At 43.8% G+C, this 25,768-nt stretch overlaps 1 protein-coding gene across 1 annotated transcript in view; it reads right to left on the bottom strand.

The window, feature by feature from the left end:
• Positions 1-21,605, bottom strand: part of LOC129706424 (acidic amino acid decarboxylase GADL1-like) — a 71,992-nt gene extending 50,387 nt beyond the window's left edge. The window contains exons 1-3 of the mRNA XM_055650727.1: positions 21,453-21,605; positions 2,960-3,126; positions 388-514 (exon numbers count right to left, since the gene is read on the bottom strand). Coding sequence (XP_055506702.1) covers positions 388-514; positions 2,960-3,126; positions 21,453-21,492 — 334 coding nt within the window. The 5' untranslated portion in view covers positions 21,493-21,605. The remainder of the gene's footprint in view (positions 1-387; positions 515-2,959; positions 3,127-21,452) is intronic.
• Between the last annotated feature and the right edge of the window lie 4,163 nt (positions 21,606-25,768).

Below are 25,768 nucleotides of genomic sequence, written 5' to 3'. Positions count from 1 at the left end.
GGTGTAGATGCTATATCTGTGTCATTATATTTACCTTGTTTTAGTTCTTTCACGAGGTGCAGCCTTACTGCCAAGACCACCATCCATGGTCCATTCCCGATTGTCCTTGAACTGAGTGGCGTACTTGACCACCTCACAAGCTCATCAAAAGCCAACCAATATTGTTGAGAGACACAGATTGGGTAATCATGGCAGAACATCGACCATGAGAGGGAATATTGACAGCGGTAAAATGTTATGGGCAGTGTTAGCCATTTATGTGTCAAGACCTTGACTTAGATTAGGACAATCTACATCATCCTTTCCAAATGAGAAAAAAAAACGGTTCTCAATGCATGAAGGGATTTATTAAGCAAAGCACATCATTAAGAAGGAAATTCACCCTACCTGTTTTCACACTGTACTTTATAACGTCCCGACAACGTTGCAGTAGTTGGTGATGGGACTCCCCAGTGTCCCTCAATTCCAAGTCAAGAAGCTTCTTCAGGTCTTCAGGATGCTGCCATTCACAGACCTGGAAGATATATATAAAGTAAGGAACACCCAAATGCCCAGAAAATATCCAGTGAAAGATTCCGTTTTAGCATAAATACACTAACAATATTATGTTCCTTCAAATCAATATTTAATTTGAAGATGTCATTTTAATATCAGACACAAGGAACTGCAGATGCTGGAATCTTGAGTAATAAAACACACGCTGGAGTAACTCAGCGGGTCAGACAGCATCTGTGGAGGGAACTGGACAGGCGACCTTTTTGGTCATGACCCTTCCTCAGAGGATGACCCATTGAATTACTCCAGCATCTTATGTTCTACTCATTTTAACATCAAGCATTTTGTCTCATTTTGTATTACTTACTATAAATTTAGCTATAATTTATAAATTTATGAAGCTATGAATTTAAACCAACCACAATAGATTTGTTATGAACATAACAGTGCCGTGTTATGGCTGTGAAGATAGAAGACTTTAAGGTGAGACATAGCAATGGCCCATTGGGTGGTATGTGCAGTTACAGTATGAAGTTTACATAAATCGCTGCTGTTATAATAGTGAGAATGTTTGGGTGGTAATAAATGCAGATAAATAATATTTAACTTATGACATTCATTCTAAATGTGACTAATGCACCATAAGAGAACAAGGATCTTATTGAAACCTATTGAAAGGCCTAGAGATAGTGGATGTGGAGAGGATGTTTCTAGTAATGAGGGTGTCTTGGACCAGAGGGAACAGCCTCAGAATAAAAGGACATCCCTTTCGAATGGAGGTGAAGAGGAATTTCTTGAACCAGAAACATAGAAAATAGGTGCAGGAGGAGGCCATTCGGCCCTTCAAGCCAGCACTGCCTATTATTGTGATCATGGCTGATCGTCCCCTATCAATAACCTGTGCCTGCCTTCTCTCCATATCCCTTGACTCCACTAGCCCCTAGAGCTCTATCTAACTCTCTCTTAAATCCATCCAGTGACTTGGCCTCCACTGCCCTCTGTGGCAGGGAATTCCATAAATTCACAACTCTCTGGGTGAAAAAGTTTTTTCTCACCTCAGTTTTAAATGACCTCCCCTTTATTCTAAGACTGTGGCCCCTGGTTCTGAACTGGCCCAACATTTGGAACCTTTTTACTGCATTTAGCTTGTCCAGTCCTTTTATAAGTTTCTATAAGATCTCCCCTCATCCTTCTAAAGAGGGTGGCGAATCTGTGAAATTCATTGCCACAGATGGCAGGAGGCCAAGTCCTTGGGTATTTTTAATGCGGAGATTGAAAGGCTCTTGATTAGTAAGGGCGTCAAAAGTTGCAGGGAGAGGGCAGGAGAATGGAGTTGAGAGGAAAAAGCTGATCAGCCATGATTGAATGGCAGAATAGACTCGATCGGCCAAATGGCCCAATTTTTTGCAATGTTTTATGATGTTTTTTCACTAAATCAGCATTTCGAATTTGTTTATTTTCCTGCTGGTCTATTTCTAAAGTTATCTGTCTTTTGTATTTTATAAAACCCGAAAATAATAAAATCCACTAAATTTGTATCCAAACTAGGAAGTATGAGGGGAAATGCAAGAGTGCTAAATAAGCAACCAATTTAAACACCTTTTTCCCACCACGGAACTCCAGAACACAGCAATAGAATGAGCTAACGCAAACCACACAATAATTCCGAATGATTTTCCACACTTGTGCCAAAAATAATTGTAATAGTTGTATTAGTAGTCAAGTAGGACTTTGAAACACAAAATTGGAGGAGTAATTTTCAAAATATGTTCTACTGCATGAGCAATGCAATAAATTATAAACGGGGTAAACAAACAGATTCATAGCATCATAGAGCATTTTGTGTGTTATTTTACAACGTTTTTCTGAAGTTTGAATAAGGTTCACTGTTGGACAATATGGAAACCAGCAGGTGCAGAAATAAGAAAGATGTTTGATTTAATAATTATTAAACATTGTCGCCAATTTTAAAAATGCTTCACAAGTGTAGGAAATAACAAAAGGACCTTGCTGCATCAGGCTTGCGTACCAGGAAATCTAATTTCTAAAATGCTGATTCAACGCAAAGTTATTCAAAATTAAATTGAGTTAATCTATCCTATGGATACCAAATTGCTCTTAGATCAATGAGAGGTTTGCAGCTAGATTTTTATTCCCAGATGCAAAAACACCAAAAATGAAAAACAGCAGTCTTTCGTATTTTAAAGCTGTTGTATCAAGTCACATAAAATCCCATCATTCGCTGCCGTTTAGTTTAGTTTAGACACACAGCGCACAAATACGCTCGCTGTAAGGCATCAACACTATTGATGCCCCACCGTGACACCCATCATTTCTAAAAATGTAAAATAATTTTCAAATGAAAAGCCATGTTAAAATCCTTTCTCCATCCATATCTCCAAAAACTCTTTATTGTCTTTTGGTATCTTGTTTTTACAGATGACAGTGACCTGAGGTTTGGTACCTTTTCATTAACGTCAGTGGCTTTCCTTATAGCATCTTCCATGATGATTGGGAATGCGTCTTCAATAAACTTCTCGCCTGCTTTTGCGTCCAGAAGGGGTCCATTCAAGATAACTCCATCCACCAGAATTGCACCCTTCTTAAGATGTTGGTCTTTTTTAAGTTCATCTACATTGAGAGAATACAGGACAGTTTTAGAATTAGGAGAAAAGCATCTGTAGTAGATTCGCATCATTAAAAAAATACAAATTTCCTGACCTTAGTCAATTATAAAACCCGTTCATGGATAGTGTTATATACCCGAGAAATGGTAAGGCACAGGATAGATGAAGTTTTTTTCTTGCTTGACAGGCACTTGACAGGGCATGAATAAGACATTAGTGCCATAGTTTAGTTAGGAGATTCAACATGGAAACAAGCCCTTCGGTCCACCAAGTCCATACCAACCATTCATCACCTATTCACACTAGTTCTGTTATCCCACTTTCAAAACCACTCCATACCCACAATGTTTAGAGCAGTGGTTCCCAATGTGGGGCGTACGCCCCACAGGGGGGCAATTTGATTTTTAAGGGGGGCAATTGAGTGCGACTGAGGAGGTCTGGGTCCAAATTTTCGATTTTTATTTTTTTGGGGGGGATTTTCCATCAGGTAAACATATGTAGTTTATGTTTCAGATGTTATTTTGAGTAAATAATTTTTTTGGGGTAAAAAAGGTCTTTATTGTGTAGTTATTACATAATCACCGCGCCATCGCTCTTCATGCACGTCGCACGAAGCGCGCGAGGTCATGGGAGAACCTTATTTATTGAATTGGATTTAGAAATGCAATTCAAAGAGCTTTTGCTAAGTTACCCTTATAATATCTATTTCCTCCGTTTTCTCTCAAGGGAAAGCAATGGGGGGGGGGGGGCATCAGGATTTTAGAGGTGATTAGGTGGGGCATGGCCAAAAAAAGGTTGGGAACCACTGGTTTAGAGACTGATTACCTACAAAACTGCATGCATTTGCACGTAATGTTGGGAGGGGGAGAGGGGGGAAACTACCCAGAGGAAACCCATGTGGATTCCTCTGGCACAACATGTAAACACCACTCCACCTGAGAGCACGGTCAAACCCAGGTCTCTGGTGCTATGAGGTAGCAGCTCTGTGCCACTGTGCCACGGTGCCTCCCAAAACATAAATAGGAAAAAATAACAAATCCTTAAAAATCCAAGAGGCAGTTTGCAGGATTTGAGTCGTGCAAGTTGATTCAAGAGCCTGATAGTTGTAGGAATGTCGTTACTCCTCAACCTGGTGGTGTTGGACATCAGGTCTCTATACCTTCGGCCCAATGGTAGCAGTGAGAAGAGGGCATTGACCAGATGGTGAGCTTCATTGGACTGCCTCAAGAAGGTGTGAATGTCGACTTGTTGAGACAGCGCCTCATTTAGATGCCCTCAATGGAGGGAGGAGCTATGCCTGTGATGGACCTGGCTGATTCCACCACTCTCTGCAGCCTCTTGCGTTCCTGTGCATTGGATTTGCTAAAACAGGCCATGGTGCAACCAGGATACTTTCTAGAGTACATCTGAGAAGTTTGTTAGAGTATTTGGAGACATGCCAAATCTATTTACAGTACCAAGAAAGTAGGGGCGCTGAAACACCTCCTTCATGCTTGGATCCAACTGCTGGACCCATGACAAGTCATCCGAGATGTTTACGGCCAGGAATTTGAAGCTGCTAACTTTCTTCACTGTCAACCCATCAGTAAAAACTACCAAAGATAGACACAAAATGCTGGAGTAATTCAACAGGTCAGGCAGCATCTCTGGAGAAAAGGAATACGCGACATTTCGGGTCGAGACTCTTCATCAGACTGATTAGGGTTTAAGGTCAGGGGTTAGGAGGGAGATAGATCAGCCATGATTGAATGGCAGAATAGGCTTGATGGGCTATGACCTGATGACTCAAAACGTCACCTATTCCTTTTCTCCAGAGATGTTGCATGTCCTGCTGAGTTACTCCAGCATTTTGTGTCTATCTTCAGTCTATCTTGTGTCTAAACCAGCGTCTGCAGTTCCTTCCTACACAGTAAAAACTGCTGCGTTGTCTCCCAACTTCCCTTTTCCGACATCAACAATCAGTCCCTTGGTGGCGTTGACATTGAGCCAGAGGTTGTTGTTGATGGACTGCTTCATGGTTGGACCCATCTGCTGACATACACACAAGGGTGGTGGGTGTATGGAGCCATGTATCCCAGAGCTCCAGCCAGGTAGACAGCTACATGGGTAGGACAGGTTTGGAGGGATATGGACCAAGCGCAGGCAGGCAGGCAGGTGGGAGGGATCAGTGTAGCTGGGACATGTTGGCCAGTGTAGGCAAGTTGGGCCAAAGGGCCTGTTTCTACACTGTATCACTCTATGATTAACCAGTTGTTCTATCTCTCCTGTACACTGATCCATCTCCAGTGGGTAACCACAGTGGTGCTGGCCGCGATAGAGAGAGAGATGGAAGTGGGGCTGTGCTTAGCCAAACCAGTAATGGGTATAAAGAGAATAGAGCAGGTCACTAAGTACACAGATCAAAGAATTCCACCTCAATTAATCTTATTGACAGAAGTTAAAACCTAGAGCACATTTCCTAACTGCATATCCCGACGGCATTCTGAAACTGCTGTGTTTGCAATTTATTTTCATTCTTTTCATCTGACCAGTTCTGACCTCAAATTCTCCTTCAGATCTGTTAGACAGTGAATTTAGGCTGATAATCTAATCCAAGCCTTATGTGGAGTAATTCTTAGCATTAACTAATCACTGCTAAGGGCAAGGAACCAAAATTGCAATTTCTCCGTCCCTCTGTGCAATAGTAGCTGATCTTTGTTGAGAGGGTGGCACAGCAGTAGAGTTGCTGCCTTGCAGCGCCACAAACCGGGGTTTGGTCCTGACCGGGGTGCTGTCTGCACGGAGTTTGCATTAAAACCCGAGAACTGACATTAGCAAAATAAAATGGTATATTGGCTTTAGTTTACCAATTTCATATCACTTTCTCCACTGTGGAAAATACATTTTAGTATCTCAGTTTATATAAATAACAGATACATTTCAAAATGCACAAAATTCTAACTCTTTATTCAAATATATTGAATTGAATAAATGTTATTAGCCAAGTATGTACAGTCTACATACAAGGAATTTGTTTTGGTGCTTTGCACACAAGTAACAACACAATATACAATTACAAATAAAACATTATAATTTAAACTTGTGAAGAATTGATATTGGCTAAGAAGAGAGCATGAAGAAGAGATGTTTATTTACATAGAAACATAGAAATTATGTGCAGGAGTAGGCCATTCGGCCCTTCGAGCATGCACCGTCATTCAATATGATCATGGCTGATCATCCAACTCAGTATCTTGTACCTGCCTTCTCTCCATACCCCCTGATCCCTTTAGCCACAAGGGCCACATCTAACTCCCTCTTAAATATAGCCAATGAACTGGCCTCAACTACCCTTCTGTGGCAGAGAATTCCAGAGATTCACCACTCTCTGTGTAAAAAATGTTTTTCTCATCTCGGTCCTAAATGATTTCCCCCTTATCCTTAAACTGTGACCCCTAGTTCTGGACTTCCCCAACATTGGGAACAATCTTCCTGCATCTAGCCTGTCCAACCCCTTAAGAATTTTGTAAGTTTCTATAAGATCCCCTCTCAATCTTTTAAATTCTAGTGAGTACAAGCCGAGTCTATCCAGTCTTTCTTCATATGAAAGTCCTGACATCCCAGGAATCAGTCTGGTGAACCTTTCTCTGTACCCCCTCTATGGCAAGAATGTCTTTCCTCAGATTAGGAGGCCAAAACTGCACGCGATACTCCAGGTGTGGTCTCAGCAAGACCCTGTACTGTGATATTTACTTTTTACTGTGATATTTTCCCCTCTATTTCCTTTACTTTTTCTATTTTCTTCTGTAGACAATAACGGGTACTGGGTAAAACAAATGTTAAGGTTCTTTCTGGAGGACACGCAAAATAAATTCTTCATAAGATAAAACACGAGTTGATTAGGGCGAGTTAAATGATTGTCCTTATTAATGTAAGGACCCCCCCCCCCCCCATAGGTCTGCAGCACTTTCATTTTTGGGTATTTATATCATTCCATTTTGAAAATTCTAAAAAATTGTGTACTGTTCTTTCAAAGAGTGCATTACAGATCCTGGCAGCTTGCTATATTAAATAAAAATACTTACCTTTTCTCTTATCCTCATGACAAAAGTGATGTTTGCATCATGCTTACATTAATAAGGACAATTAGTTTCAATCAGCAATCAGAAGCATATATTTCTAAACTGTTGCACTTGGTTCAACACGCCATTGGTATTAGCACAGTTGGTATACAATAGTATTATGTATACTGAACACAATGCATTGAATACAATACATTAAAAGACACTTGGACAGGTACATGGATTGGAAAGGTGTCACGCGATATGGACCAAATGCTTAATTTGAGGAAGGACATTCTTGCTATTGAGGGAGTGCAATGTAGGTTCACCAGGTTAATTCCCGGGATGGCGGGACAGTCATATGCTGAAAGAATGGAGCGACTGGGCTTGTATTCACTGGAGTTTAGAAGGATGAGAGGGCATCTTATTGAAACATATAAAATTATTAAGGGATTGGACTCTTTGGTAGAATTGTAAATTTCCCCTCGTGTGTAGAGGAAAGTGTTAGTGTGTGGGGAATGCTGGTCTAATCTGAACTAAACTGATGCAGAGACATCCATTTGGTATCTCAAATGTTTTTCCAAAAATGTGAATCTCGCCATCATTGACAACTAACAGCGACAGAAATGAAAGTTTTAAATGAGATCTGTGATTGTGAAATGTCAAAGAGCAGAAGCCATCCTTATAACTTCAAAAAGGGCTAACTTGAAATGAAGGGGTAAAGGGTTTAAGCAAACATTAGACAGGTAGCTTTCAAAGAAGCTTCAGTAGAGGACAAGTGAGCACCTTTGAAAACAATATGCTGAGAAAGCATTTTAAATTGTAATGCAAAGAATCAGCAGTCACATTCTAACGAAGCATAACAGCTAATGGATTTACAAATTAATCAGCAGTGAAATCTACAAAAATGCTACAGGGAAAAGGGAGGTTCACCGAGGTAAATGCCACATTGTGGAGTAACATGGTCAGAGAATATTCAGAAGGGCATAGAGGCAAATGGAATAAATATGATAAAGAGTCATTCAGTATGGAAATAGGCCCTAAAGCTCAACTTGTCCCTGCTGATCTAAGCTTGTCTCATCTGCTCACATTTGGCCCATATCCCTCTAAACCTTTACTACTTCCTCTGACAGCTCGTTCCATATATCCACTAGCTTTTATATGAAAGAGTTGCCCCTTAGGTTCAATAGAAAATAGGTGCAGGAATAGGCCATTCGGCCCTTTGAGCCAGCACCACCATTCACTGTGATCATGGCTGATCATCCCCAATCAGTACCCCGTTCCTGCCATCTCCCCATATCCCTAAACTCCACTATATTTAAGAGCTCTATCTAACTCTCTCTTGAAAGCATCTAGAGAATTGGCCTCCACTGCCTTCTGAGGCAGAGAATTCCACATTCACAACTCTCTGGGTGAAAACGTTTTTCCTCATCTCCGTTCTAAATGGCCTACCCCTTATTCATAAACTGTGGCTCCTGGTTCTGGACTCCTCCACCATCGGGAACATGTTTCCTGCATTTAGCGTGTCCAAACCCTTAATAATCTTATATGTTTCAATAAGATACCCTCTCATCCTTCTAAATTCCAGTGTATACAAGCCCAGTCGCTCCATTCTTTTAACATATGACAGTCCCGCCATCCCGGGAATTAACCTCGTGAACCTATGTTGCACCCGCTCAATAGCACGAGTGTCCTTCCTCAAATTTGGAGCCAACTGCACACAATGCTCTAGGTGTGGTCTCACTTGGGCCCTGTACAACTATATAAGGACCTCTTTGCTCCTATACTCAACACCTCTTCTTATGAAGGCCAACATGCCATTTGCTTTCTTCACTGCCTGCTGTACCTGCACTCTTAGAAACATAGAAACATAGAAAAATAGGTGCAGAAGTAGGCCATTCGGCCCTTAGAGCCTGCACCTCCATTCAATATGATAATGGCTGATCATCCAACTCAGTATCCTGTACCTGCCTTCTCTCGATACCCCCTGATCCCTTTAGCCACAAGGGACACATCTAATTCCCTCTTAAATATAGCCAATGAACTGGCCTCAACTACTTTCTTCATATGAAAGTCCTGACATCCCAGAAATCAGTCTGGTGAACCTTCTCTGTACTCCCTCTATGGCAAGAATGTCTTTCCTCAGATTAGGAGACCAAAACTGTACGCAATACTCCAGGTATGGTCTCACCAAGACCCTGTACAACTGCAGTAGAACCTCCCTGCTCCTATACTGAAATCCTTTTGCTATGAATGCTAACATACCATTCGCCTTCTTCACTGCCTGCTGCACCTGCATGCCTACTTTTAATGACTGGTGTACCATGACACCCAGGTCTCGTTGCATCTCCCCCTTTCCTAATCGGCCACCATTCAGATAATAGTCTACTTTCCTGTTTTTGCCACCAAAGTGGATAACCTCACATCTTACTTTCATTGACTAATGAACAACCTGTCCAAGTCACCTTGCATCCTCATAGCATCCTCCTCACAGTTCACACTGCCACCCAGCTTTTGTCATCTGCGAATTTGCTAATGTTACTCTTAATCCCTCCATCTAAATCATCAATGTATATTGTAAATAGCTGCGGTCCCAGCATCGAGCCTTGCGGTACCCCACTAGTCACTGCCTGCCATTCTGAAAGGGACGCATTAATCCCTACTCTTCGTTTCCTGTCTGCCAACCAATTTTCTATCCATGTCAGTACCTTACCCCCAATACTATGTGCCCTAATTTTGCCCACTAATCTCCTATGTGGGACCTTATCAAATGCTTTCTGAAAGTCCAGGTACACTACATCCACTGGCTCTCCCTTGTCCATTTTCCTAGTTACATCCTCAAAAAATTCCAGAAGATTAGTCAAGCATGATTTCCCCTTCGTAAATCCATGCTGACTCGGACCGATCCTGTTACTGCTATTCAAATGTGCTGCTATTTCATCTTTTATAATTGACTCCAGCATCTTCCCCACCACCGATGTCAGGCTAACTGGTCTATAATTCCCTGTTTTCTCTCTCCCGCCTTTCTTAAAAAGTGAGATAACATTAGCTACCATCCAATCCACAGGAACTGATCCTGAGTCAATAGAACTTCCTCAAGTATCCTGGGATGCAGACCATCAGGCCCTGGGGATTTATCAGCCTTCAGTCCCATCAGTCTATCCAACACCTTTTCCTGCCTAATGTGGATTTCCTTCACTTCCTCCGTCACCCCAGATCCTCTGGCCACTAGTGCATCAGGAAGATTGTTTGTGTCCTCCTTAGTGAAGACAGATCCAAAGTACCTGTTCAACTCATCTGCCATTTCCTGGTTTCCCCATAATAAATTCACCTGCTTCTGTCCCATATTTGTTTTAACTATTTTTTTCCTCTTCACATACTAAAATAAGCTTTTACTAACCTCCTTCATATTCGTGGCTAGCTTACCTTCGTACCTAATTTTTCCCCCCTGTATTGCCTTTTTAGTTATCTTCTGTTGCTCATTAAAAGTTACCCAATCCTCTGGCTTCCCGCTCATCTTTGCTATGTTATAAATCTCTTTTATTTTGATACTGTCCTTAACTTCCCTTGTCAGCCACGGTCGCCTCTTACTCCCCTTGGAATCTTTCCTCGTCTTTGGAATGAATTGATCCTGCACCTTGTGTATTATTCCAATTAAATGTTTCTAATCTCATTGTGTTTCCCCAATCCTGGGAAAAAGACTGTGCATTCACCCAATCCCCTCATGATTTTATACACCTCTATAAGATCACCCCTCAATCTCCTGCGCTTCATGTAATATAGTCCTCGACTGCCCAATTTCACCCAAAATCTCATATCCTGGTAATATCCTTATAAATCTTCTCAATTTCACCCTTTCCAGTTAAATGGCTTTATTTTTAAGTAGGATGGCCAAATCTGAACACAAAATTCCAAGTCCGACCTCATCTCCGCCTTGTACAACTGTAATACAAAGTCCAAACTTTTATACTTCAATTGTCTGACTGAAGAAGGCTAGCAGGGCCGGATTTAAATGAAGAGAGGCTCTAAGCTGTTCCACTTGTGAGACCCCCTCCGCGTTGGTTTTCAGCGCGGCGGCGAGGCAGCGACCGGACAGCAATGGCAGCCAGATCTCCCACAATTCAAAGCGAGGGAGAAAGTGCCCAGCGCCGACGAGTTGCCGTTGCAGTGCGCATGCGCAGGGCGGCCGATGATGTGCTGGCCGTGGTTGTGCGCCTGCGCAGGGGGGGAGGACCTGCAGGCTGCAGCAATGCGCATGTGCAAGGCGGCCTGCCATGGCGGCGGAGCCTGGACACGGATAACGGGGGGAGATGGAGAGAGAGAGAGAGAGAGGGATAGAGAGGGGGGCCGCCCGCCCAGAGTTGAACGGTGGGTGTCATAGAAACATAGAAATTAGGTGCAGGAGTAGGCCATTCGGCCCTTCGAGCCTGCACCGCCATTCAATATGATCATGGCTGATCATCCAACTCAGTATCCCACCCCTGCCTTCTCTCCATACCCTCTGATCCCTTTAGCCACAAGGGCCACATCTAACTCCATCTTAAATATAGCCAATGAACTGGCCTCAACTACCCTCTGTGGCAGAGAGTTCCACAGATTCACCACTCTCTGTGTGAAAAATGTTTTTCTCATCTCGGTCCTAAAGGATTTCCCCCTTATCCTTAAACTGTGACCCCCTTGTCCTGGACTTCCCCAACATCAGGAACAATCTTCCTGCATCTAGCCTGTCCAACCCCTTAAGAATTTTGTAAGTTTCTATAAGATCCTCCCTCAATCTTCTAAATTCTAGCGAGTACAAGCCGAGTCTATCCAGTCTTTCTTCATATGAAAGTCCTGACATCCCAGGAATCAGTCTGGTGAACCGTCTCTGTACTCCCTCTATGGCAAGGATGTCTTTCCTCAGATTAGGAGACCAAAACTGTACGCAATACTCCAGGTGTGGTCTCACCAAGACCCTGTACAACTGCAGTAGAACCTCCCTGCTCCTATACTCAAATTGCCTTGGCCGGAGGCCCCCCTAGACCTTAAGCTTTAGCTTGTCTAGTTTATACGTAAATCCAGCCCTGACGGCTAATTTGCAAAAGCCTATCTGCTTGTGACACCACTTTGATGGAACCTTGTGCTCTCCAACACTCCCCAGACCTCTACTGTTAACTGTGAATGCCCTGCGAAGCTCCTGGTATGTTACACTTATTCAAATTAATCCATTAGTCATTCCTTGGCCTACTTGCCCAGCTGATCAAGATCCCATTATAATTCTTTACCGTCTACCATCGTTTCGCTGAACACCTTCGCTCGGCCCGCCTGAACCTACATGATCTACCGGTTGATAAACATTTTAATTCTCCTTCTTATTCCCACACACACCTTTCTGGCCTTGGTCTCCTCCATTGTCAGAGTGAGGGTAAATGCAAATTGGAGGAACACCACCTCATATTTTGCTTGGGCAGCTTACAGCCCAGTGAAGAAGGGTCTTGACCTGAATCGTCACCCATTCCTTCTCTCCAGAGATGCTGCCTGTCCCGCTGAGTTACTCCAGCTTGTGTGTCTAGCTTACAGCCCAGTTATGAATATCGATCTCTCACATTTCAGGCAGCCTCGGCATTCCCGCTCTCTCTATCCCTCCCCCTTCCGTCCCACTAGCATCTCATTTTCACCCAACAAACAGCTACAATGGCCTGTTTCCTTTATCATAGTTACTTTTTTGCATATATTTTATTCATTGTTCTTTCTACATCACCGTCTATATCTCTCATTTCCCTTATCCCTAAGCAGTCTGAAGAAGAGTCTCCACCCAAAACATCACCCATATCTTCTCTCCAGAGATGCTGCCTGTCCTGCTGAGTTACTCCAGCTTTTTGTATCTATTTACTGTCTATGATGTCACCTGCTTTAATGTCATCTGCAAACTGACTGTTCATTTCTTGCAATAATCTCATCCAAATGTTGCTACAGATGACAAACAGCAATCTCTGAGGCAAACCACAAGTTATGCGTTGGCTATTTCCTATAATAGAAACATAGAAAATAGGTGCAGCAGTAGGCCATTCGGCCCTTCGAGCCTGCACCGCCATTCAATATGATCATGGCTGATCATCCAACTCAGTATCCTGTTCCTGCCTTCTCTCCATACCCACTGATCCCTTTAGCCACAAGGGCCACATCTAACTCCCTCTTAAATATAGCCAATGAACTGGCCTCAACTACCTTCTGTGGCAGAGAATTCCAGAGATTCACCACCCTCTGCGTGAAAAAAGTTTTCCTCATCTCAGTCCTAAAAGATTTCCCCCTTATCCTTAAACTGTGACCCCTTGTTCAGGACTTCCCCAACATCGGGAACAATCTTCCTGCATCTAGCCTGTCCAATCCCGTAAGAATTTTGTAGGTTTCTATAAGATCCCCCCTCAATCTTCTAAATTCTAGCGAGTACAAACCGAGTCTATCCAGTCTTTCTTCATATGAAAGTCCTGACATCCCAGGAATCAGTCTGGTGAACCTTCTCTGCACTTCCTCTATGGCAAGAATGTCTTTCCTCAGACTAGGAGACCAAAACTGTACGCAATACTCCAGGTGTGGTCTCACCAAGACCCTGTACAACTGCAGTAGACCCTCCCTGCTCCTATACTCAAATCCTTTTGCTATGAATGCTAACATACCATTCGTCTTCTTCACTGCCTGCTGCACCTGCATGCCTACTTTTAATGACTGGTGTACCATGACACCCAGGTCTCGTTGCATCTCCCACTTTCCTAATCGGCCACCATTCAGATAATAATCTACTTTCCTGTTTTTGCCACCAAAGTGGATAACCTCACATAATTATCTACAATAAAAAAAGTTGCAACAAATAATGCCCTAGGAATAAATACGTGCCATTGAAATCACTAATAGAAACTAAAGGTAGACAAAAATGCTGGAGAAACTCAGCGGGTGAGGCAGCATCTATGGAGAGAAGGAATAGGCGACGTTTCGGGTCGAGACCCTTCTTCAGACAAAAGAGGACATTTGTGAAGCATTGATATTAGTGTCATTGAAGAAGTGGTTTCACTGGAAAAGTAGGCTGTCTTTGACTCTTTTCACATAAAAATGGCAAATTAGAAATATGCAAGAAAATATTATATAAATGTGTTTCTATTTTTTACAATGCTTCATTAAATTTAATGACCACTACATTGTGTCCATTGTTACGTTCTAAGGGACTACACATGTTGCCCTTTACTTGTTTGGTCATGATCCTTAATAGTTTTCTGGACCCACCTACCAACCATGAAGTGTTTGATGGATTGACTGTTTTGTACAAAGGAAGCAAGGAGTGGTTGAAAATAGAGAGATTAAATGAATGTCAGTAGTGACTGCGGTTAGGTGGGGGCTGCAGGTGTGGTACATTTGTTATGATAATCTGTTATGGATCACACTAAAATGAAATGTCAAAGTAACATTCCTTCTTATCTCTTTCCTAAAGGAACATCCTTTAACTATGAGGCTATGACCTTTGATCCTAGACTCTCCCACAAGTGGAAACATCCTCTCCATATCCACTCGATCCAACCTTTCACTATTCGGTACGTTTCAATGCGGTCCCCCTCATTCTTCTAAACTCCAGCGACTACAGGCATTGGATTCCCAGCATTGCAAGAAGTGACGGGTCTTCACCTTCCCGTTTCTCCTCTTCTAAGTTCTCCTTATTCAAAGATGCAATGAGCAACTTTGTACTTGTTCAACTACAAAACTCCCTCCTGAACATCTCTCTGCAGTGCATCTGCAGATCCCACAATAGCAATTGCAATGTGTGTTTCTTTTAAATAAAACAATGTTTAAACTGGAAAAGACACAAAATGCTGGAGTAACTCAGGGGGCCAGGCAGCATTCACGGAGAATATGGATAGGTGACTTTTCGCATCAGGATCGTTCTTCAGATTGAAGGTCCCGGAACCGAAAAGACATTGTCCATTTTCTCCAGGGATGCCGTCTGATTCGTTGAGTTACTCCAGTATTTTATGTCTTTCCATGGAAAAGCAGCATCTCCAGTTCCTTGTTTCTGCTTTTTAAGGACAAACAAGAGCTGTATTTCTAACTCTCTTTGCTCCAGTCGCTGGACTGGAGGGCGGCAGCTTCGACCACCCCAGGCCACGGAGCTAGAACCGGCCCGTTCGCGGACCTCGGTTGAGCTGCGGGACTGACCATCGCTCGGTGGGGTAACATATCGCCTCAGCGCAGAAGGAGAATAAAGAGGGAAGAGACAGTAACTTTAAAACTTTTGTCTCCATCACAGTGAGGAGGTGCCTGGTGAACTCACTGTGGTGGATGTTCATTTGTGTTTATTGTGTGTTTTTGTGTTTATTATTATATGTATGGCTGCAGGCAACGACATTTCGTTCAGACCAAAAGGTCTGAATGACAAATAAAGGATCTAATCTAAAAAATCTAATCTAATTTTCTCGTCAGTTTCCAAATCATCAAGAAAGCCATCATGCTTAGGATGAATTAAACAACACAAACATTCCCACCAAACATCCACACTCAATGTGAGCGTAAAGCACGTTAGTTTAATGTCAAATGGTGACCGTTGTATCACGTTATTCAGGACATTGGGGAGCAGGGACAGAGGATGTGAGGAGGTTGAAATGTGGCTGTCAGAGGTTGATGTGGAGGCTCAAGAGAAATTAGCAAATGTGTGGACATAAAGGTCATCCTTCAATGTTGAACTGAAGTTGCTGGGAGTTTTTTTTCATTTTGTTGCTTCTCTAACCTGTCTTTCAATATGATTTGGAATGTAGCCTATGACAATATTCTGATAATTTACATATGAAATTAGCTGCAAGCCATACCACTAAAAGATTAGACAGAAATGCTGGTGAAACTCAGCGGGTGAGTCAGCATCTATGGAGCGAAGGAAATAGCCAAAGTTTCGGGTCGAAACCCTTCTTCAGACTATTCTGAGGAAGACTGTCTGAAGAAGGGTTTTGACCCGACACGTTGCCTATTTCCTTCGCTCCATAGATGCTGCCTCACCCGCTGAGTTTCACCAGCATTTCTGTCTTCCTTCGATTTTCCAGCATCTGCAGTTCCTTCTTAGTCATCAAACTAAGTTGGACGACAGATAGCACAATGGGCTAAGAGTTCGGCTGGCGACCGGAGGGTAGCCGGTTCAAATCCCGCTTGGAGTGCATACTGTCGTTGTGTCCTTGGGCAAGACACTTCACCCACCTTTGCCTGTAATGGAATGTTACGGCGGCAGGCGCGGGCACACCGCGACGCCCTGTGTCTCCCTTTCAAGGGAGATGCTAAAAATGCATTTCGTTGTCTCTGTACTGTACACTGACAATGACAATAAATTGAATCATCATTTTTCATTTCAAAAGATAAATTCAGTTTAGAGGCACAGTGCAGAAACAGGCCCTTCTACCACACCTAGTCCACATTGACCAGTGAAGCCCGCACATTAACACTGTCCTATACACACTAGGGACAATTTTACATTCATACCAAGCTAATTAACCTACAAGTTCCAGAGTGTGGGAGAAAATTGAAGATCTCGGAAAAACCCCACACAGTCACGGGGAGAACGTACAAACTCCATACACACAGCACCCGTAGACAGGATCGCACCTGGGTTACTAACTAGAAATCAGCAGCTTGGATACCAATAAGTAAACATTGCTGTTTATGTGGTTAAAGATCTTGAACCAGTGAATTCTACAGTATAAATGTTAACTTTGTGCCAAACTGCATTAAGCACCACAATACTTGTATTATATGCTACTGATATGATTTGACAGCTGAACATCCTCCCATATTGGATGTACCTACTAGTGTTGGATCAGTTGCTGCATTCATTATAAAAAATCAACATTTTTTTCGATGGGTTTCTCAATTTATGGTGCCACTATTTTCAATTGATGTATTCAAGAGAGAGTTAGATATAGCTCTTAGGGCTAATGGAATCAAGGGATATGGGGAGAAAGCAGGAACGGGGTACTGATTTTGGATCATCAGCCATGGACTGATGATAGTATTGAATAATGGTGCTGGCTCGAAGGGCCGAATGGCCTACACCTGCACCTATTTTCTATGTTCCTCCCCCCCTCTCCTTTGCTCACCATGACACCAACTGAAGTCATTAGAACCAGTATCATATCAAGCCATATGTTCACAGAAATAAGACATTCAGCAAGCCTAGTACACAACTTTTAATCATTAAAATCAACAAGCCTTTCCACTGATACCTTGTAAGATTAAAGAACACAGAGCACTAGAGCTATAGAGTGACACAGTGTGGAAACAGGCCCTTCGGCCCAACTTGCCCACGCCGGCCAACATATCCAAGCTACCCTAGTCCCACCTGCCTGCGTTTGGTCCTTATTCCTCCAAACCTGTCCTATCCACGTACCTGTCTAAATGTTTCTTAAACTTCGGGATAGTCCCAGCCTCAACTACCTCCTTTGGCAGCTTGTTACATACACCCACCACCTTTTGCGTGAAAAAGTTACCCCTCAGATTCCCATTAAATATTTTCCCCTTCACCTTAAACCTATGCCCTCTGGTCCTCGATTCCCCTACTCTGGGCGAGAGACTCTGCATCTACCCGATCTATTCCTCTCATGATTTTATACACCTCTATAAGATCACCCCTCATCCCCCTGTGCTCCATGGAATAGAGACCCAGCCGACTCAACCTCTCCCTGTAGCTCACACCCTCTAGTCCTGGCAACATCCTTTGCACATCATCTTTACCATGTGGATTCACACTCGAAAATGACATTGTCATTTGAAAAGTTGCATCCAACACGAGAGTTTAGATATAATAAACTGATACCAAAAAACAAAATTGATAATAGGAATTGGATTAAACACACACAACCTCCCTGGTGCGCTTCCTGAATAGCACAATCAGATGTGTACCAAAACTTGATTGGAGTTTCTCCAATATGCACTCCTGTTCTTTGGGCACTGTATGTCAATACCAAGATTGCTGGTCAGGGAAAATACATTGATAATATTCAATATGAAATAAAATGCTGAAAATTATACTTATGCAGGGGTTTTAGGGGAATCAGAGACCAGCACGTGCTGCTAGGAATGTCCAAGTAATTTATTCTGTAATTATGAGTAAATATTATGTGTAGGAAGTAACTGCATATGCTAGTTTACACCAAAGATAGACACAAAAGGCTGGAGCACAGTAACTCAGCAGGACAGGCAGCAACTCTGGATAGAGGGAATTGGTGACGTTTTGGGTCAAGACCCTTCTTCAGACTGAGTGTCAAGGGAGAGGGAGACACTGAGATGGACATATTATTTGGTTGATTAGTCCACTCAACCAATGTAAAGTAAAGTAAAGTAGCCTTTATTGTCATTCAGACATTGCGGTCTGAACAAAATTGTGTTGCCTTGTAAAATGTAAAGTTAAGCATTCCAAGATCAGAAACATACAAACAGCTATTAAATAAGATTTAGCTCTTAGGGCGAATGGAATCAAGGGATATGGGGAAAATAGGAACGGGGTACTGGGGTCAAGATCCTTTATCACACCTCTGATGAAAGGTCTCGACTCAAAACTTCACATTCCTTTTCTCCAGAGATGCTGCTGACCCGCTGAGTTACTCCAGCTTTTTTGTGTCTATCTTTGATGTAAACCGGCATCTGCAGTTACTTCTTACACAAAACGTTTGCTGAACAGAGGGCAGTGGAGGCCATTTCACTGGATGTATTCAAGAGAGTTAGATATAGCTCTTAGGGTTAAGGGAATCAAGGGATATGGGGACAAAGCAGGAGCGGGGTACTGATTTTGGATTATCACCCATGATCATATTGAATGGCGGTGATGGCTTGAAGGGCTGAATAGCCTACTCCTGTACCTATTTTCTATGTTTATATGTTAATTGTAAGGGGGAAAAGAGAATCTCACTGTACCTCAGTATATTTGACAATAAAGTACCATTGAACCATTGAAAAATAAGATTTTCAAATGTACTTATCTATTCCCCTGTTGTTCTAAGTACGTTAGCTCAGTGTGACCCTGCCCCACAAATCACCGCAGCATCATTCTACAGACCTTGTAAGCTTCGCAAAGCCAAATTGACATTTTCAGTAGGGGCGGGGTTTGGCGGCAATGAAACATAGAAACATAGAAACATAGAAACTAGGTGCAGGAGTAGGCCATTCGGCCCTTCGAGCCTGCACCGCCATTCAATATGATCATGGCTGATCATCCAACTCAGTATCCCGTACCTGCCTTATCTCCATACCCCCTGATCCCCTTAGCCACAAGGGCCACATCTAACTCCCTCTTAAATATAGCCAATGAAGTGGCCTCAACTACCCTCTGTGGCAGAGAGTTCCAGAGATTCACCACTCTCTGCGTGAAAAAAGTTCTTCTCATCTCGGTTTTAAAGGATTTCCCCTTTATCCTTAAGCTGTGACCCCTTGTCCTGGACTTCCCTAACATCGGGAACAATCTTCCTGCATCTAGCCTGTCCAACCCCTTAAGAATTTTGTAAGTTTCTATAAGATCCCCTCTCAATCTTCTAAATTCTAGAGAGTATAAACCAAGTCTATCCAGTTGACTTGGAACCGCCCCCTTCTGCGAAATTTGGAGAATGAAAAAAATAGACGACAAGTAAGATGCATCCATGAGGTAAAAACATAACTTTTCTCGATTCCCTAAATATATATTTTTAACAAATTAGAAGAGCGCCTCCTTTGAAAGGTTTAATGATATGTAAGCTGGAAAAGCCGATGATCCCGATTACAGTAAAGTGGCAATGACTAAATAAGGTTGATCCGTTAGTTGCATCAGCAGTGTTTTGGTTTCTACGGCAACATCAACTCGCTCTGGCTGTTTGAATATAGGAGTTGGTTTGTGTCCAACGTGGACACTTGCCAGCAGCTGGTGGAGCAGAGGATAGGAGGAAGGGGGATGGGGGGGGGGGGGGGGGGGGGGTGGGGGGGGGAGACAGAGGTGAGAGAAGAGGAGGGGTGGGGAGGGGAGGAAAGACAGAGGTGAGAGAAGAGGAGGGGTGAGGGACAGGCGGGTATGGGAGAGGAGGAGAGGGGGGAGAGGAAGGGTGGGGATGGGATAGGAGGGGATGGGAGAGAGGAAGGGTGAGGAGAGGGGGAGAGGGAGGGGTGGGGAGAGAGGGGGAGAGGAGGGGAGGGGAGAGGAAGGGTGGGGAGAGAGGGGAGGGGGGAGGGGTTGGGAGATTGGAGAATAGGAGAGGGGAGGGGAGGGGAAGAGTGGGGAGAGAGCGGGGGGGAGGGGGAGAGGGGAAGGTGGGGAGAGTGGGGGGAGGGGGAGAGGAGGGGAGAGAGGAAGGGCGGGGGGAGGGGAGAGAGGAAGGGGGGGGGGGGAGGGGGAGGGGAGAGGGGAGAGGGGAAGGGGGGGGGAGGGGAGAGGGGAAGGTGGGGAGGGGTTGGGAGAGGAGGGGGGGGGGGAGAGGGGAGGGGTTGGGAGGGGTGGTGAGAGGAGGAGGAGGTGAGGTTGGAGACCTGCCGCCCGGGATGACGGGTTTCTCAAGGCCTGTCAGGTTCAGATGTTGTGTCTGGAAATTCCCCCACCCCCCAGCACCAGCTGAGGAATATGTAACCAGCATCGCTTTGCGGCTGATGTAATGTGAGAGGACTGCAGTGTGCCTGCCAATGGGCCAGAGGAGGAGGAGGGGGGCAATCAAAGGACCCAAAGGACCTGCACTAGCACGCCGGCCCGAATGGTCTCTCACTCTCTCTCTCTCTTGCTGTGCCGATGTAAATCGGGGACTGATGTAGGTGAGGATGGGGGGGGGGGAGAACCTCTCTACTCGCCTCGCCTGCCCGTCCCCAGCACCCTAATGGCCCGCCTACCCCGAAACTCTTTGTGGAGTTAGAACCCAATACTTTCTAAAAACCGCTGATTAAATACAACTGAACTACGGAGACGCCAGCAACCGCTGATGCTGGAATCTACAATGATGTTCCTTCTGATTCCTGAAAGCCGGCCTTTCCCTGAAAGGATCAATAACATCAGAAAATGCCCAGCAGCCTAATTCCAGCATCGTCGGTTTTTATTTCAGACTTCCGACATCCGCAGAATTGTGGCGTTGTGCTCAGTCGGGTGCATGAGAACTCACGGGCTTTTGCAAACCTCTCCAGTGTTTTGTCGGAAACACACACACACACATCTATATAGAGCGCGTCTAACGGTTGGAAGTGCGTAACGTTGCACTAACACCTGTAACAGGTAATAAATACTGCAGCAATGTTATGACACTAAAATACTCTTGACTCTGTAAGCATGCACGGCACATGGACCTACCCGCAGTGGGACTGCTGTTTGCTTGCTGTTCCATCATCATTCCGATGTCCTTACTTGTGTCTCCCAGTCAAAGATGCTGCTGCCTTGGGTCTCCGTCCTGGCTATTTCACTTGGTCGACTACAAAAGGGGGGAGAGATAGAGAGGAGGATGTGGGAGGAGTAATATGGAAGCACAGAGAGGGGAGTGGAGGAGGAAAAAAGAGAGGAGGGGTTAAAGCAAGCGGCAACAGGGGCTGAAGCTGCCGACGTCAGAATGGGAAAGTACAGTCTTGTGAGGCAGTGGAAAAGTACTGGGACACAAATGTGTGAGTGTGTAATATAAATATATATATAAACCTTATGGAAAAATACAGAATGTGAGACTCAGAACTGGATACATTACATGGAAATTTATAAATGTATAAATATATAGATAGATATATATATATTTCAAACACCCAGTGGAAAAGTACTGAATGCCAAGCAAGGTTTAAATACAATGCAACATTAAAAAAGAAAAGATCTGGTCTGCATATAACATGTTGTTATGTATAAACCCTGCAGGAAATGTGGCATGTTATCAAAACAAATGTTACTGTACACAAAATGTTTAAAAGCTGATGGAAAATAACTGAACAAAAGATATGTTTCAAAGTGAAACATAATAACTTTATCCAATTACGTCTACTGCGTATGCGAGCTTACAAACCTGGATAGAAAGGTCTGCTCCACTTATTTGGAGCTGATCGTTTTACTTCAGGTTTACATTTAGGCTTATTTAGGTCTACATTAAGGCTGATTTACGATTAGGTTTATTTACAATTATATTTAGTTGTATTATTGACACATGTGCTGAGATACGGTGAAACATTTTGTTTTGCATGCTATCCAAACAGATCAGATACATCATACATAAATACAATCAAGTCCAACTGGAGTGCTCTAGATGAAGCAAAGGGGAAGATACAGAGTGCAGAATATAGTTCTCAACGCTGCAGCGCATCAGTAGAGCTGCTGGAAGAGTCTGTATTCAAGGAAGTGGATAGATAGAAAATGCTGGAGTTGCTCAGCAGGACAGACAGCATCTCTGGAGAGAAGGAATCGGTGAAGTAGAGGTATTGGTGTGCCTCTTGACTGACGCATTAATGTGGTTGGTCCACGCCAAATCAGTGGTAATATTAAAACTAAGGAACTTGAATCTCTCGGGTATTTCCACTTCTGCACCATTAACTCCGAAGGGAGCATGCACTCCACCTAACGCCAATGACTAGCTCATTCATCTTGCTGACTTCAAGGAAGAGGCTATTGTTCCGACACCATGTCATTAAGTTCTCTATCACTTTCCTGTACTCCGTCTCATTATTGTTCATGATTCGGCCCACCACAGTGATGTCATTTGCAGACTTATAGTTGGAAAGGTGGTGCAGCGGTAGAGTTGCTGTCTTACAGCACTTAGAGTCATAGAGAGAGTGATACAGTGCGGAAGCAGGCCCTTCGGCCCAACTTTCCCATACCGGCCAATAATGTCCCAGCTACACTAGTCCCACTTGCCTGCACTTGGTCCATATTCCTCCAAACCTGTCCTATCCATGTACCTGTTTGTTAAATGATGGGATAGTCCCGGCCTCAACTACTTCATCCGGCAGCTTGTTCCATCCACCCACCACCCTTTGTGTGAAAAAGTTACCCCAGATTTCTATTAAATCTTTTCCCCTTCACCCTGAACCTATGTCCTCTGGTCCTCGATTCCCCTACACTGGGCTACAGACTCTGCATCTACACGATCTATTCCTCCCATGATTTTGTACGCCTCTATAAGATCACCCCTCATCCTCCTGCACTCCATGGAATAGAGACCCAGCCTACTCAACCTCTCCCTATAGCTCACACCATCCAGTCCTGGCAACATCCTCGTAAATCTTTTCTGAACGCTTTCAAGCTTGACAATATCTTTCCTATAACACCATATAACCATATAACCATATAACAATTACAGCACGGAAACAGGCCATCTCGGCCCTACAAGTCCGTGCCGAACAATTTTTTTTTTTTTTTTTTTCCCCTTAGTCCCACCTGCCTGCACTCATACCATAACCCTCCATTCCCTTCTCATCCATATGCCTATCCAATTTATTTTTAAATGAAACCAATGAACCTGCCTCCACCACTTCCACTGGAAGCTCATTCCACACCGCTACCACTCTCTGAGTAAAGAAGTTCCCCCTCATATTACCCCTAAACTTCTGTCCCTTAATTCTGAAGTCATGTCCTCTTGTTTGAATCTTCCCTATTCTCAAAGGGAAAAGCTTGTCCACATCAACTCTGTCTATCCCTCTCATCATTTTAAAGACCTCTATCAAGTCCCCCCTTAACTTTCTGTGCTCCAGAGAATAAAGACCTAACTTATTCAACCTCAATAACAATAACCATATAACAATTACAGCACGGAAACAGCTTTTTTTCCCCTTAGTCCCACCTGCCTGCACTCATACCATAACCCTGGCCAGAATTGAACATAGTATTCAAAATACGGTCTCACCAACATTTTATACAACTGCAAGATGACCTCCCAACTTCTATACTCAATACTCTGACAGATGAAGGCCAATGTGCCAAAAGTGCCAAAACCTGCGATTCGACCTTCAAGGATCCATGCACCTGTACTCCTAAATCCCTCTAGCTTTACAACACTACCCAGAGGCCTACCATTCACTGTGTACGTCCTGTCCTTGTTCGACATCCCAAAATGCAACGCCTCACACTTCTCTGTATTAAATACCATCAACCATTCCTCTGTCCACCTGGCCAATTGATCCAGATCCTGCTGCAATCGTTCACAACCATCTTCACTATCTGCAAAACCACTCACTTTTGTATCGTCAGCAAACGTGCTAATCTTGCCCTGTATGTTCTCATCCAAACCATTGATGTAGATGACAAACAGAAACGGGCCCAGCACTGAACCCTGAGGCACACCACTAGTCACAGGCCTCCAGTCTGAGAAGCAACCTTCCACCATCACCCTCTGCTTCCTTCCATGGAGCCAATTTACTATCCATTCAGCTATATCGCCTTGGATCCCATGTGATCTAACCTTCCAGAGCAGCCTACCATGCAGAACCTTGTCAAGCGCCTTACTGAAATCCATGTACACAACATCTACAGCTCTGCCCTCATTAACACTTTTGCTCACGTCTTCAAAAAAAGTAATCAGATTTGTGAGACACAACCTCCCACGTACAAAACTATCCCCAATCAGCCTCTGCCCGTCCAAATTCCTGTATAACCTATCCCTCCGAATACTCTCTAGTAACTTTCCAACTACAGATGCTAAGCTCTCTGGCCTATAGTTCCCAGCAATTCCATACATGCCCTTCTTGAAAAGAGGCACAACATTTGCCACCCTCCAGTCTTCCGCCACCTCTCCTGTATTTAAGGACCACTCGTAAATTTCAACCAGGGCTTCCCCATTTTCCTCTCTAGTTTCCCGCAAAGTCCTTGGATATATCTGATCAGGCCCTGGAGATTTGACTACCTTCATACACGACAGTACGTTCGGTAACACTGACTGCTCTCAAAACACTTCCATTGACTGCCCCATGTACTTCTGTCCAACTGCCATTCTTCTCAGAGGGGAAATACTCATTGAAGACCTTGCCTGTCTGTTGTGGCTCCACACAGAGGTGACGGCTTTGATTCCTGAGAGGTCCCATTCTCTCTCTAATTACCCTTTTCGTCCTTATGTATTTAAAACATCTTCTGGGATTGTCCTTAATGCTACCCGCCAGAGCTCTCTCCATCCCCCTTTTTGCCCATCTGATTTCCTTTTTCAGTTTACTCCTTAGTTCCTGAAACTCCTCCAGGGATGCACTTGATCCCAGCTGCCTATACCTGTCCCATGCATCCTTCTTGTTTTTGACCAATGCATCAATTTCCCTCATCAGCCAAGCTTCCTTACGTTTGCCTGCTGTACCCTTCACTCTAACGGGGACGTACATATCCTGAGCTTTCGTCAGTATACTTTTAAAAACATCCCACTTGGCCGATGATCCTTTCCCCTCAAATAACCTGCTCCAGTCAACTTGAGCGAGACCTTCTCTCATACGCTCAAAGTTGGCCTTACCCCAGATGAGCATTTTAACATGTGGACCCTCTCCGTCCCTATCCATAACTATCTTAAACCTATTCGAACTGTGGTCACTGGTCCGCCATTCAATATAATCATGGCTGATCATCTAAAATCAGTACCCCGTTCTTTATCCTCATATCCCTTGATTCCATTAGCTCCAAAAGCTAAATCTAATTCTCTCTTGAAAACATCCAGTGAATTGGCACCC

The sequence above is a fragment of the Leucoraja erinacea genome, chromosome 2 (assembly GCF_028641065.1).
Source record: "Leucoraja erinacea ecotype New England chromosome 2, Leri_hhj_1, whole genome shotgun sequence".
Lineage (NCBI taxonomy): Eukaryota > Metazoa > Chordata > Chondrichthyes > Rajiformes > Rajidae > Leucoraja > Leucoraja erinaceus.
Note: the sequence above shows the minus strand (reverse complement) of the source record. Positions and strands in the feature narration are given on the sequence as shown.